The 15,176-nt window shown below is 43.5% G+C and overlaps 1 protein-coding gene across 2 annotated transcripts in view; it reads right to left on the reverse strand.

Annotated features, from left to right (window-relative positions):
• YEATS2 (YEATS domain containing 2) overlaps positions 1-13,808 on the reverse strand; it is a 42,654-nt gene extending 28,846 nt beyond the window's left edge. For both annotated transcript variants that reach the window (XM_066621853.1, XM_066621852.1), the window contains exons 1-13: positions 13,704-13,808; positions 11,552-11,672; positions 10,213-10,326; positions 9,300-9,397; positions 9,118-9,210; positions 6,508-6,747; positions 5,730-5,845; positions 4,779-4,940; positions 3,929-4,040; positions 3,507-3,551; positions 2,426-2,612; positions 1,469-1,702; positions 591-749 (exon numbers count right to left, since the gene is read on the reverse strand). In XM_066621853.1, the coding sequence (XP_066477950.1) occupies positions 591-749; positions 1,469-1,702; positions 2,426-2,612; positions 3,507-3,551; positions 3,929-4,040; positions 4,779-4,940; positions 5,730-5,845; positions 6,508-6,747; positions 9,118-9,210; positions 9,300-9,397; positions 10,213-10,326; position 11,552 (1,561 nt within the window). In that variant the 5' untranslated portion in view covers positions 11,553-11,672; positions 13,704-13,808. The remainder of the gene's footprint in view (positions 1-590; positions 750-1,468; positions 1,703-2,425; positions 2,613-3,506; positions 3,552-3,928; positions 4,041-4,778; positions 4,941-5,729; positions 5,846-6,507; positions 6,748-9,117; positions 9,211-9,299; positions 9,398-10,212; positions 10,327-11,551; positions 11,673-13,703) is intronic.
• Positions 13,809-15,176: the final 1,368 nt, after the last annotated feature.

Consider the following 15,176-nt stretch of genomic DNA (forward strand, 5'->3'; position numbering starts at 1 on the left):
AAAGGTAGGGAAGGAACTGTGTGCACTTCCGATTTTTATGAGGATTTACTTGGACATTCCATTTTGCAATGGAAAAGCAAGAAGAAATACAATACCTAGAAGAAATACAGAAGTCTTCAATTAAAAAAAACACAAAAAAACCCAGTTCATTTAAATTAGACAATATAAAAGTTCAGTCTGTGGCAATTATTCTACAACTGTTCATTATACAGTACTCGGAAAAAAATTCCTTGTTGGGAGGATAAATATTCAAGTGAAAAAGAAAAACGGTATACAGTATTTGGCAACAATCACCTGTCCCTTTGGCATGAGAACAAAGTGATTAAAGGAAAGGAACTGAATAGGGCTACCATGAATCTAAAGCAGATTTAAGGTTCTTGAAGGATGGGATCTTACAGAAGGGAAGCAAACACGTAAAAAGTGAGAGATGGCTGTCCTACTTCCTTCCAGCAATGACAATCAAGACGAGAGTGAAGCACCCAGCTGTCTGCTGCTGAACTGACTGAGGAAGCAGTAGTTTGGTATCCTGCCTCTGAGATACACTAGCAAGAATCAGGCATGGAGTGAGTGCATGCCTTCCCTCTACACACCTGTGCTTGCAGCCACTGTTCCAGCAGGCTGGCCAGGCTTGTCCACAATAACATAAGGGTTATTGACTACAGGTGTTGCAGTCCCTTGTTTCATGTGCACTGGAGTGGAAGTTGGCGTACGAGGTAGTGGAGAAGGGCTTGGGGTTGATATTGGAGAACCTAAAGAAACAGAAACAAATTTCCCATTATATGTCAGACAGATACTCAAAGTAATGGTAAGAAAACAGCAACTGGCTGAACTCAAAGTTGCATTTCAAAGTCAAAGCTGAATCGTCTGGCAGAAACATACCTATAAAAACTAGGCAGCTGCTATATTTCCAACAGACACTCCAGTAGAGAAAGGAAGTTAGAGCACTAAAGGGTGTTACAGTATATTCTGAGCAGCGGCACTCATATTTCCCATATGAATGTGCAATGAGGGTCATCAAATGGACACAAGATGGACCATGTGAACTGACCATCTTAGTTCTAGCAAGACAAAAACTGGCTGGTTCAGGGAAAGTTCATGTCTCCAGTTGTAAAATGCCCAGCTTCTGCAAAGAAGTCAACCTTACATTGTGAGATTCCTGACTACAGATTCATAGGAATGAGAGCTACCAATGTCACATCCTTGCAATACCCCTTTGGCACTATATGCCCCTTACAGGTTGCACGTGAGTTCACCATCTGGGTTCAGCAGAAAAGAAGTAAAACTAAGGTATGGAGTTGCATATGCACACTTGCAAAGAAACAAAAAACAAAACCAAAAAGGATGGCCCCCACTTGTGCTTTTCTCTTGCAACACACAAAAAGAAGATAGAAAATATTCAATACAAGGCCAACCAGCTTGTTTTTATCTTTTTAGTAGGACGTAATTAGATACACAAACCAAGCCATACCTGATACAATCTTGCAGCTCATGGTGATGGGCTGGAAAGACTTGCCTGGAGATTCAGCAGGGCTTGGAATTCGTCCTTGAGGCACTATTTTGCAACTAGCGGCAATTGGCTGAAAAGCAGAGTTGCCATGGGAGCCAAAAGTTACTTTCTGGGTTGCCAGCTTTGTGGGAGTCCGTTCTAAAGACGATGGCAGGGAATAAAACGTCGTATGTCTTTCACTTTCAGTGCTGAACCCTGATTGATTACATTCAAAGAAACGTTATTCAGTTTCTCTGTAGAAAAATCAAAGATTAAACAGAAAACTCTGAAGTTACTTTCCCCCACATTTTTTGCTCTGGCCTGTTGCTGGAAATGCTTCTGAATTTCAGTGTATCACCTTTCCAAAAAGATAGCGAGAAGCATTTAGTGCAGTCTTATTCAGGTTGGAAGGTCAGAAATTTGGACCCCAATCCTGAGCTCCATAGGGCTGGCGGTACCAGAGCACCACCAGCACTAGGTGTCGCAAACGTGCCATAAAGCACATTTACGGCACCCAGAGAGTAGGGTGTGCCGGAGCTGGACCTAGTGCCAGGAAGAAGATTCCGTGTGGCCACTGCCAGTAAGTAGCGCTGCCAAGCGACGGTGCAACTTTTCAGGGTGGGGGGAGGCGGGGAAAGGGCAAAACTGGGTAGGAGGAGAGGAGGATCAGGTTTTGGGGGGGAAGTGACAGTGGCTGGCTCTGTTGCTGTATCCTATGCTCCTTCCTTGCCTGGGCAGCCCAACACAGGCCTCCTCGGTTCTGGGCCCACTCAAAAGAGGGGGCAGATCTGAGGAGGCCAACTGGCACCGCAGCAGCATTACCCAGGGTAAGGGAGCAAATGTTCCCTTCAGCTGAGAAGACTCCCAGAGTTAGCCCAGTGCCCATAGGATTCTTAAGATGTCTATATACACAGATATACATACAGACACTGCTTTTACCTTTTTCAACAGAAGCATCTGCAACGGATTCGTGAATCTGTTTTATTGGTGAAGATGCTTTCGCTGGCGCTGGCATTTTCAGGGGCAAATGCAAAGAGGAAGGGGCATCTGAAAGATCAGAATCCGAAGACTGGGAGAAGAGATATTCTTCTCTAAGGGAATGCCGATGCAACTCAACATCTACCACCTTTCAGGAAAAGAGAAAAACTACAATAAAGTGACCAATAGCCACACACACATGCACATGTCCAACCCCCCTCCCAAAAAGAGTTCTGTACATCACTGATTTGTGCTATATTTTGATATCAAGGGAATAAGTTTCTCAGTCCTCTATCGTAACAAAAACTCTTGGCTGGAGGACCTTGTACTGGTATGTTTAAAATCCACTTAAAAATTACATGGCAAGTTACTCTACACAAGCAGTTGCATTAAGTGACCAATCCCTGAAGCAGGTTTTAGCCAAAGTCAATTGGTGATATGGATAAAAGTTAAAACTTAATTTCTCAAATCCCAACTCAATACCGTACTCTGAAAGGTCATAACCTCCCTCTTCTGCTTTGATATGAATCTCTTAATGAGAGAGTTGAGCACTTAGGAACGACAATATCAAAATTCAACTCAAGAACAGTCAGAAGAATATAAAAAGCAGCACATGCTATCTGGACACAATTGAGAACCCTCTATGCCAAAGACCTGTTTCTTAGGTCCCTCCTCAAAAATTTAGGGCCTTATGTCCTCTCCTTCCACCTCACTGGAAAGAATCTACCCACTGCGCTCTGCAATTTCTGTGCAGGTCCCTCACCTTCCATCTCTTGCATCACCCAGGGGACAGAAAAAACCTTGCTTTAGATTGTGGCAAACACATACATTTCCTTAACTTGCCAACACTGGTCACAGCAGTCAAAGTAACTGCTGACCAACATAAACACCTATCAGTTACAAAACACATTTTACATTACACTTTCAGTATGCAGACTGCTTTATGGTTATTTATTGCTCACAATTTTGCTTTGCTATTCCCTTTGTACAAGATTTTACAGAAACAGACTGAGAAAGTTAGATAAAACAAATAAAATCATACCGTTTCAGCACCTAGTGTCTGCAGACCGGTGTATGTTCTATCCAACTGTATGAAACAATTAAAAAAGGAAAAAACATAACTGCTTTTGCCACAAACATTTGCATAGATTACATGGAAATGTTAGGACTTCTGACCCTGCTGCCACATTTGACAACAGAGATCTGGAAACTGAACAACATCAGTTTCTAAAGAGAGACATAAGAATCATACAAAAGTTACATTTCCATTTTGTATAACTCTGAGGTCCCTCCTGAAAAAACAACACAATGCTTTGTGCATTTTGCATAATTTTTTTTAACATACTACAGAAGACACAATTGCTCTGACTAGCATACAAAAAGCAGGCTCTACTTCTTCAGTTCTCAGACAAGCAACAAAAATGACACTTTGTAATCTATGTGTCATCCCTGTAGTAAGGTTACCTTCAGATGGTGTATGATATCAATTCTTTTGTTCCGACTGTCCTTGAAATGAATCTGAACCCTCACAGGAAACTCTCCCCAGCCCCTTCTGGTCAGGTGGAAAGGAGGTTCCCTAGCAATAAAGATATGGCAGATGCCTTCCATTACTCTTTGCAAGAAAGAAGCTTCCACTATACAGCCTATTATATGAAACGTCGTGTCTTTATTTCATTCTCAAACAAGGTCTTCTTAAGTACAGATGATAACAGGGACAATAAAGAAAATGCAACTAGTAATATGTCAGGAGGAAGAGAGTAAAAGTCACTATGGCATTATTAAAGTACTTCGAGAAATGGGGATAGTGCCTGGAGTCTCCTCTACTTATGAGTATACTACTCTGAAACTTCTCACACTCTCCCATTTGACTAAACTGGACTCAGAAAATGTTTTTGCAAGCTCATGATAAGATCACTTGCGTTTAAGATACTCCCAAATTACAGTATTCAACTTATACAACCAAACACACATGTTTAAGTACAGGGTGGTACGTGGGCAGGGGGTGGAACTGGTAGTTAACTCCTTAAAAATTTCAATTTATGACCACTGTGCTTTTCAGCAAAACAATTAATGGACCATTGTAGCCCTCAGAGGGTGGAAATTTGCAAAAGGGCACAGGATTAATAGGTCAGAGTGGTCTACAACAGGCCGCTCACCTTTTTCAGCCCACATGACCTAATGAATTCCCTGGGGACAGTGCACAAGCCCTGAGAGGAGGTGGCTGCCTTCCAAGCCATATGTTCACTGGCCTTTTCTGGGATGTTTACAGAAGGAAATGGAGAAAAACAGGAAGTTTCACTGAGAAGTTTGTTACCTGACTTCAACAAGATCATTAGGTTTGTAGCTGGGATGAAGGAAGAACCAGACTTTCTTAACAAAATGATTGATGCTGGGTTCTCTTCGAGACCCTCGCACATACACCATCCATTTATGAGTGGACTGGTCATTCTCTTCTCTTTTATCAGGAGGAATATATCTGGTTGAAAAAAAGCATGAACAAAACTTTGCTTGAAAAGCATGAACAAAACTTTGATTCAGTGTCAACATCATTTTCCTCAGTCATTCAAAACATTGCAAGAAAAGGGAAAACATGAGATTGCTAGATTCTGCTTAACATTATGTATTAAAACATGGAAATAAGTATTTCTGAGACGCATAGAAATATCCTTGCTTATAATTTACTAATTATAGTAAAAAAAGCCATTTTGGAAATAAGATATGCGTATGTGCCCATCAGAAAAATGTAAGTGTATCATAAGTCTGTCCTCACTTTGCATTTTAGGACATCCAACAGGTTTTGGACAATACTGGCCCTGTACATCACCAGACTACCAAATCGACAACTCATCAGTTCTGCTTCCCCCCACCCTAGACATTCAACTCCACTTTCTCAAACTGCCACTTAATTTGGGGCTTTCTGAATACATCCATTTGTTGAAGGACACAGATGAAGTGCCAAAGTAGGGAAAATGAAACAGCATCAAAGACATGGTTTCTCAAAACAATGATAGCTCAGCCTTTTGTTCTACAATGATGACTACAGGAACTTAAAGGCCTCTAGCAAAAGAAGTTTCAATATTGATGGCTGGAATGTATAACTGGAGTTGAATGACAGATCATCAGCATCCCACCAATTATGCTTTTGACATTCTGTCCTACGCAGCAAAGCCAGCAACATTAATTCTTCCACTTTTCTCTTGGTACCAGTCCGCATTTCGATTTAATTGGGAAAAGAACACACATAACTAAGACATTGGATACTAACTTGGAAACATTGCCGACCACTATGGTTTTCTTCACAAACAGCCGTGAATTCTCATCATTTGAGAGACCAGCTTTTCTTAGACCTGCTTTGTGATCTCTTGCAACACCAGAAGTGCCCTGAGGGTAACATTTTTAGAAATCCACTTAAGCACATTTACTGAAAAACATCTCTTCCTTGACCCCCATATTAGCAAAACCACTTATGATTCACTTTTTAAGTTGAAAAACACCACATCACATCACACCTTAACTGCAGAAAAGGTCAGCATGTAAAAACTCTTGAGAAGGACCGTAATAGGTCAAGTCTACAAGTATTTAACAATAACCTTTCTGAAAAGCTGCTTAGGGGTTGCAATCATCCCATGACACTGAAAGCCACAGAATTTATAGTGGAGAAAAGAGATTTCCTGCCTGTTTCTGTTCTGAAGGTGCTCAGAGTTGCAGAAACTGTGCTAGTGTGGAGTCATGTAACGTTATGAAGCCAAAACCACAAGCACAGTAATTTTGAAATGATTGCTGTACATAATGCTGCATCAGCAAGAAACAGGCAGCAAAGAGCAAGGCAACAAAATGCTGAATAGACCCATTTCTTCACAGCAGTGCTATTACAGCTTATTTCCATGCCCCCACCATGGATGATGAAAACAAAACAAGCCCTGCAGATTGGGAAGGCAAGGCATCCAGTTAGAAATGGAAATGTATAACTGCCACCACTGATACAGAATAACTTTTAACACCACCGCCACTCCATCTTATTTGACACCTGTGTTTCATTTTACCTGACCAGAATTCTTGCTTGTTCTCAGATCCAGCTTGTTTGCCAATCTCTCGTCTCCATCCAGATTACCGTTATCCTTTTCCATTAAGTAGTCTGCATGCTGAGATGACCCACACTCAGAATGGTTAACTGACAGGGTTTCTGAGCCCTGATTAGCAGGGGAGGATGATCGAGAAGGAGATTCCATGAATTTCTTGATGGATGGATGGTTCAGCACCATAGGATCACATGCCTTGGTTCCCTGAAGTAACAGAGAAGGTAGAATGTTTCAGTCTTGCTCAAGCTCAGAGCTAGGAAAGAAAGTGCAACAACAAAAGGAGTTCAAGAAACAAGCTAATCAGCTGACAGCATGTAACCAAAAGGGTTGCTTTCCCAAGAACTAGTCCATTCATACAATTTTGGATGATATTGTCCATATTCAAAGAGAAAATAAGAATTGACAGCATAATGCTTGCAGGAGAATTGACTGGTCAGTTTTCCTGGGTTCAGAACAGTTCAGACGTACTTTTTAAACACCTTTGAGGTATGCTCTGGCAGAATTATATGATCATGGCTTTTTTCATAACTTTCAAGAAACGTTGGTATTAAGATTTTATTCTTTAATAGCAAAATTACTATTAAATGAATTTTTACCCAGGATTTCTACCATCCAATGGGGCACCCAAGGTGGCTTACGTGATAAAAGAAAAAACAATACAAATAAAAGAATAAAACAATATTAAAACATTAAAACCAAAAACAATTAAAACAATAAAACAAATCAGACCCCAATGGATCATCAATTAAAATCACATTCATTAAAAATGTGCCAGCCCAATATGACAACAGTTAAAAGCCTCTTTGAATAAAAAGTCCTAAGTCCCTGCTGAAAGGTTTCCAGAGAGGGAGCTGTTCTTAATTTCAGGGTACGGGGAATTCCACAGGTGAGGAGCCACCAACAAAAAAGGCCCTGTTTCTAGCTGCCCTCCACCTCACCTCTGCTGGTGGCAGCACAGTCAGAAGTGCCCCCTCTGATGACCAGACAGTGCAGGTAGGATTATATGGAATCCCCACCATGTCCACCATGACAACAGTTAAGGTGTGAGGAGGCTTGTATGCTGCAAGGATTCCTGAAGGGGGTGTAAGGAGCATCTGTGTGTTCTATGCATACATCCTTTGTAGTATCCCCAACAATGAGATGGGCCACTCAGTGGGGCAGAGCTGGGGCCCTGGGCAGATACTGCCTCCACTGTAACAGTACCCTGAACTTGATTTTAATCAGAGCTATTCCCCATGAAGCGATGACCTGTGCAGATAGTGCCGATGTAAACTATTTTATGTACACACAAAATATAAGCACTGATTTTAAGGGGGAGGTTTCCTATAAGAAGAAGTTGGTGCAAGAGTTGAGAAAAGTCTCACTCATTATACAGCTTCAAACATCACCTATACTGTGACACTGTCATTTTGAACAATTATTTTTTGGGCCAAAGAAATCTAAGGCTAGAATCCTACAGATACTTTCCCAGGAACATAAGAACAGCCCCACTGGATCAGGCCATAGGCCCATCTAGTCCAGCTTCCTGTATCTCACAGTGGCCCACCAAATGCCCCAGGGAGCACACCAGATAACAAGAGACCTGCATCCCGATGCCCTCCCTTGCACCTGGCATTCTGACATAGCCCATTTCTAAAATCAGGAGGTTGTACATACACATCATGGCTTGTAACCCATAATGGATTTTTCCTCCAGAAACTTGTCCAATCCCCTTTTAAAGGCATCCTGGCCAGACGCCATCACCACATCCTGTGGCAAGGAGTTCCACAGACCAACCACATGCTGAGTAAAGAAAATATTTTCTTTTGTCTGTCCTAACCCTCCCAACACTCAATTTTAGTGGAAGTCCCCTGGTTCTGGTGTTATGTGAGAGTGTAAAGAGCATCTCTCTATCTACTCTGTCCATCCCCTGCATAATTTTGCATGTCTCAATCATGTCCCCCCTCAGGTGCCTCTCTTCTAGGCTGAAGAGGCCCAAATGCCATAGCCTTTCCTCATAAGGAAGGTGCCCCAGCCCCGTAATCATCTTAGTCGCTCTCTTTTGCACCTTTTCCATTTCCACTATGTCTTTTTTGAGATGCGGCGACCAGAACTGGACACAATACTCCAGGTGTGGCCTTACCATCGATTTGTACAACGGCATTATAATATTAGCTGTTTTGTTCTCAATACCTTTTCTAATGATCCCAAGCATTGAATTGGCCTTCTTTACTGCCGCCGCACATCGGGTCGACACTTTCATCGACCTGTCCACCACCACTCCAAGATCTTTCTCCTGATCTGTCACAGATAGCTCAGAACCCATCAGCCTATATGTAACTTTCCAATGAACACAAATGTAGACATGCACAGGATTGCACACTACCTGGCTGGAAGTCAAAGCTGATTTGTAGTATAACTTGGGCTGACAAACATTTGAAGACAGTAAAGGAGAAGCATTCCTCTCTCCATAGCTTCAATGGAGGGATGTGTTTTGAAATGTGAGTGTCAGGCATTTGAGAGCATCAAGCATATGAGAGACAATCTTAATTTTTGCCAAGTCAAATATCCTTGCCCAGTCAAACCAATTCTTACCTCTCCAACTTTAAGGAGGCTAGCAGAAGCATAATAGTTTGCCACGATGCAGGCACGCAACTTATCCATCATTCTTCTTGCCTCAATCAGACGCTAAAGAAAGGAGAGATAAAACACTTGTTATGTGGTTTAGTGACAGCCTTCCTTCCCAATAAATAATAAGAAATAGGAAATCTGCATACTTGATCTATGACTTCGATCTCATGTTCTTTATTCTTCATTTCTACGGAAAACTGCTCTTCAATAATCGCTTCAATCTTCTGCACTGCAGCGTCTCGAGCTGTTCAAGAATCCAAAAAGAAGTACTTTATGTGCAAGAAACTTTAGGCCACTGCCCACATTATGTTCTCCTACTCACATTTTGAAGATGTACATACGATATGATCAGAAAAAATATAATTAAAAAATGCACATTGCTGTAATGGCCAGACAATGTATAAAGACACAGAAAAAATAAATCACTAGGAATAACAGGTCAAATCTTATCACATACAAACAGTGGTTGGGTCTGGACAAAATGACACATCACGCATTGCAGCTAAGTGCATGCAGAAGCTTCTGACCGCTTCCCCTTGCATACGGATAAGGAAAGACAGGGCATGTGAGCAAAAGGCACACCACAGCTCATTCTCATAACTACTATATAATGAACACCTAATAATGAACCAGATAATAACTGATGAAATACAATCCAATAAAAGACAATGAATTGCTTGATAGGCAATTGCAATCACTTAACGGTTCCTAAACTGCACACTGTGGATGTCTGAGAGCAACATGGCAAACTCAAAGGGGTGCTACAGGATGTCCCTAGTGGCCTCTTGTTCCGGCTTTCCTGGATGCTGCCATCTTGGCTGGCCCAAGATCATGCAAAATTTTGGAGGAGTGCTTGCTGCTGGAGCCACGGCTACAGGGTGCCATGACCCAGGTAAGTTAGGAAATCATTTCAGGAGATCTTCATCAGGGATCATTCTTATTGTTAAATTAGGGAAAGGGTGTCTCTTGACCCATCAACCAGACACTTGACCTTCACAGATAACTTTCACCAATAAGATCAGGATTCCCCTTCTCAAGTTTTAAATTTAAAACATCTACCTGACTGTTCAACTACTTTGTGCCGTTTATTTGTATGTACCACGGAGATCTCCTCATAGTCTGGGTCCATCTCTTCCACAGTTCTCTTCATTCCCGACATGTTGGGCTTCTTCACTGGAGGAAAGAGAAACAAACCCAAATGCCAAACATTAAGTTCAAATGTCTTAGGAAGACTTCCCATCTCCAACACTGGATCATCACAAGAGTCATGCCTTTAACTGGTATATATCAACTGTTTCTCTCAGTGCTGCCAAGATTTGTCATATGGTTCAGATCCAATTCTGTAACCAGAAGTACCTTAAAATGCTCTAGGACAGGGGTGTCCAAAGTTTTTGGCAGGAGGGCCACATCATCTCTGACACTGTGTTGGGGGCCGGGGGAAAAAAAAGAATTAATTTACAGTTTAAATTTGAATAAATTTACATAAGTTTACATAAATGAATATATTAAAGATGAAGTTGTATGAATGAATGAAGATCTTGAAATATCTCAAGGCCTCTAAAAGGCCTTGCACAAAGCAAGGTTGGCCTTTCCTTTGCTGCCACTACTGCATCACAGATGTGAGACAGCAAGCTGTGGAGGAAGCCTTCATCCCACAGCTCACGCAAGAGGTCAAACAGTCGCCCTCACACTGAGAGCAGTTGCATCGGGCCAGTGCAGGCTCCAACAAATCTCCAGAGGGCCAGAGGCTCATTGGAGACTAGGAACTCCCTGAGGGCTGCATTGAGAGGCCTTGAGGGCCGCAAGTGGCCACAGGGCTGGGGTTTGGGCACCACTGCTCTAGGGATATGAGAGAGAATATGCTGTTACTCAGCACCATCGAAAACATGGCTGTGACAGTCATAGTCACTTCACCCCACCCCCCTACAAATGCCACAGTGCTGGTTATGTTCCTGTGTGTTTCTCTTGGCTTTTCTAGATTACTGTACAGCTTGAAATTGTACAGTATTCTGAACTATAAAAACCCTAAGAGACCAATTTGACCAGAGAACACAATGAAACCAAAACACAAAACAAAAATTTAACCTGTGTCCTATAGGCAGTATCAACTGATATCATCTCAAAGTCTCTGAAAAAGCCATCATCTTTACACTGTCTCAAAGAACCAAGTAAGACATGTGCAGACTATATATAGATTGCACAGTGAGGGTTTGTGTATGCAGCCTGACGAGCCTTCCAATATTGCAAGTTATTTCTTCAGTTCAAAAGCAAGCATAAACCATGCTTCTTCTCCTCCTATTCCTTAAATAAGGGTGGGTAGAGGAATACCCATCCTAACCAAAATGTCACATTTAGATAAACACTGGAAGGCCATTACAGATGGACAAAAATATCTTACTTCAGATGTGTCAGAGATGCAGAGTCTGATTTTTCCTCTAATGTGGCTGTAAGATGAGTTGAAGGCTAAGTTGAAGGCTTCTCAGTTTGCTCTGGGTTTCCAGTTATGCATTAGATAAAACCTGTTTTTTTAAAAAGACAGCAATTTCTTCTTTTAACTGTGTTTTCCAGAATGCTCAATTTCATAAGGTCACCTACTCAGCTTTGGCACAATAGTTTTTCAATTTATAATTTCACAATTTAAGATTTTTGCGACATCACAACCAGAGTTCCCTCTAAGATGAGTCTCCTGTGCAGTTAGAAATAGAGCCCTGCATAGCTTCCTTCCTGGCAGCTGTTAGAGCCCTGCTCAGTCCCTGTAGTTGTTACAGGGAACACTGGTCACAACTACTAGGGGCCTATAAAGCTGACATAAGAACATAAGAAGAGCCCTGCTAGATCAGGCCGAGGCCCAGCTTCCTGAGGCCCACCAGATGTCTCAGAAAGTACACAAGACAATTGCATCTTGCTACCACTGCCCTAAATTTGGCATTCTATTTACCCTCGCACTCCCCAATGAAGACACCAGCCTATGGCTTGGGTTTAACTTGGGCCACTTAACTAAACACAAGTGATCAATTTTTAAAACATGAAACCTACTGAACACACCATCCCTTCCTCACCAGTCTGACAGTTCAAATAGTGATCAGCCAGCAAGACGGGGTGTACAAAAAGCTGTCCCAATACATTACCACAAATGATACTGTAGGACTGGAAGCACATTATGATGGTGTTGCAACAATGATATTCAAGAGCAGAGCATCAAACTGGTGTGCTAGTTTGCAAAGAAGTAGCATCCAATTCCCTGTTCTAATTCAATAAGGGCCTTCTTCAGGGCCTCATAAGTGCCAACACTGTAGGTTTTCAGAGGAAGCCTGACTGCAGGAAGGTGTGTATCATGACACAGTATGCTGGCAATGGATTTTCACCCCCACAACATACCATCCCTCATGCTTATCATCCCAACATCAGTCTCTGCCATTAGAGAATAAGGTGGCCTCTAAGACTATAAGGCTGCAATCCCACATACACTTACTGAGGAACAAGTTTCATTTTACATCTTGGGTATTTATTTTTGAGTAATCACAACAAAAACTGTATGGATGGCAAGACTCTTTAACAACCTGGCCTTGTGCGGATTAGCATGATTAGATTGTCACCCATGGAAGTTTATTTCAATAAGTTTCTCAGGGCCCAATCCTATCCAAATTTCCAATGCTGGTGCAGCTGTGCCAATAGGGCATGCACTGCATCCTGTGGTGAGGAGGCAGTCACAGCAGTGTCCTCAAGATATGGGAACATTTGTTTTCTTATCTCAGGGTTGCCTTGCAGATGCACTGGAAAGTTGGACAGGATTGGGCCCTTAGTCTACAAGGAGCTACATGGCTCACAGTTTTTGTGGGAACAGGCGAACATGGTTGCCCCCCTGGAAATCCTAACCACACAGGTTCTCAGCTTATCATAGCCAGAGGCAACAGCACTCTGCAGATATACTGGCCATAAAATTCCAAAACAACTAGTTTTGTTTGATGAATTAAAATGGCTTTTAATTCATCAAGCAAAACTAACTGTTTTGGAATTTTATGGTCAATATACACAGAGATTTCAAGTATGAATCCTAACTGAGTTCACTGAGAAGTTAAAAGTCACTGCTTTGGTGCATCTACACCAGATTGGGCTGCACATGTGCCTTCTCAAAAGGAAGCCTCACTCAAATCAATGGGGCTCACTTCCAAGAGGAAGGAACTGAGAGGATGATCCTAAGTCCCACTGTCTTCAGTGGGGCAGGCTCTCAGGATGGGGTCGCAGCCTGAAAGTGCAACCTTGCGCTCGCTGGAGAACAAGTTCCCACAGCATGCAAGTGGGCTTGCTCCTGAGGAGACCTGCATGCCCGGGGCTGAGCTGCAGACGCGCCAACTTGCAATGAAGTTGCCTGGAAACTCCTGCATGCTCTTCAGTGCACGCTCCAGGGGCTGAGAGGAGCCCCAGCCTGGCACCCTCCTGCAAGTGGGCACCCGGGTCGGGGCTTCCTCTTCTCCCCCTTTCTTTCTCCTGGGGCTGGAGGGGGGCGCCCGCCATACGCGCCCGCACGGCCCCTGGCAGGCACCACTCACCGGCTCGCTGCAGGCACCCCGGAAGGCCGCCGCCGGGGCTTTTGCATGCACCAGCCCTGCCCAACCCGCCGCTCAGCGAGGCCAGCGCCCGCAGCGCGCAGCCGCCATCAGCCTCCCAGCCCGTTCGCGTGCCCGTCACCGCGACGGAGGGGCGCGGCTGCGCAGGCGGAGAGCGCAGAAGGGGCGGGCGCTGGCAGGGGCCGGAGGAGGAAGGGGCGCTGGCCTGGGCTGACCTGACCTGACCTGACCGGCTCTGTCACCAGCCCTGGAAGGCTCCCTGCGTCTAGGGAGACCTGCAGCCCGCTCCTAGGCATGTCTGCTCAGAAGTAAACCCCACTGAGTTCAGTGGGGCTTCAGTGCACCCAGAAAGTGTGCATAGGATTGCAGCCCTATTTCCCCTACCCCTGTTCTGATGCTTCCCCAGGCAGGGCTGCTTAGATTCAACAGTTGTAAGTCCAGGAAGGTGGGGATGGGGGGTGGAGGAACCCACCTGCCGTCATACAGCCATTTTTCTGGCAGGTGCCTGCCTTGCACACACTCAAATCTTTAGCCAGTCAGGTAACGTTTGCACCCTTGGATCTGTATCTGCTTCCCTGACTCACACACATTGGTAAGCAGAATAGCAAAACTGCATTGTGGACAATGCAAAGAAAACTATCTTTTTTACCTAGCATATAATTAGTCTGTGGAGCTCCTTGCCACAGGATGTGGTGATGGCACCTGGCCTAGATGCCTTTTAAAAGAGGGTTGGACAGATTTCTAGAAGAACATCACAGGTTACAAACCGTGATGGTTGTGTGCAGTCTCCTGGTTTTAGATGTAGGCTACTCAGGATGCCAGATGCAAGGGAGGGCACCAGGATGCAGGTCTCTTGTTGTCCTGTGTGCTCCCTGAGGCATGTGGTGGGCTGCTGTGAGATTCAGGAAGCTGGACTGGATGGGCCTTTGGCCTGATCCAGTGGGGCTCTTCTTATGTTCTTATGGACAGACTAGCCATCAGAAATGCCTACGGATCTGCTACTGTGAACATATAGGGAGGTAAGAGTAGAGACAGTTTGCTTGTGCTAGAGATACATACTTACTAGGGAGTATGCCTAATGTGTAGATTGGCTCTGAATGAGTTGTACTTCAGACTGGCAGGGAATTCCACTTTTGAATCTTAACCAGTGCAAAAAAAATCCCTTTCTGTAGTAAATTGGCTCACCCTTTACTAAACCCTTTCTCCAATGTCCTCCTCTACAACTGGAAACACTCCAGAATCCTAACAACAGCCATTTACCGCCACATTCTGGGTAGTATAAATTACTGTATTTATACACAGCTTTTTAACAAAAAAGTTTCACAATGCCATTTACAGAGGAAATCCGCTAAATGGCTCACTGTCCTGAAATGGCTCACACTCAAAAGTCTAGAGCAGTGGTTCTCCAACTTTTTAGCACTGGGACCCACTTTTTAGAATGACAAGCTGTTGGGG

Source organism: Tiliqua scincoides, chromosome 3 (genome assembly GCF_035046505.1).
Source record: "Tiliqua scincoides isolate rTilSci1 chromosome 3, rTilSci1.hap2, whole genome shotgun sequence".
NCBI classification, from domain to species: domain Eukaryota; kingdom Metazoa; phylum Chordata; class Lepidosauria; order Squamata; family Scincidae; genus Tiliqua; species Tiliqua scincoides.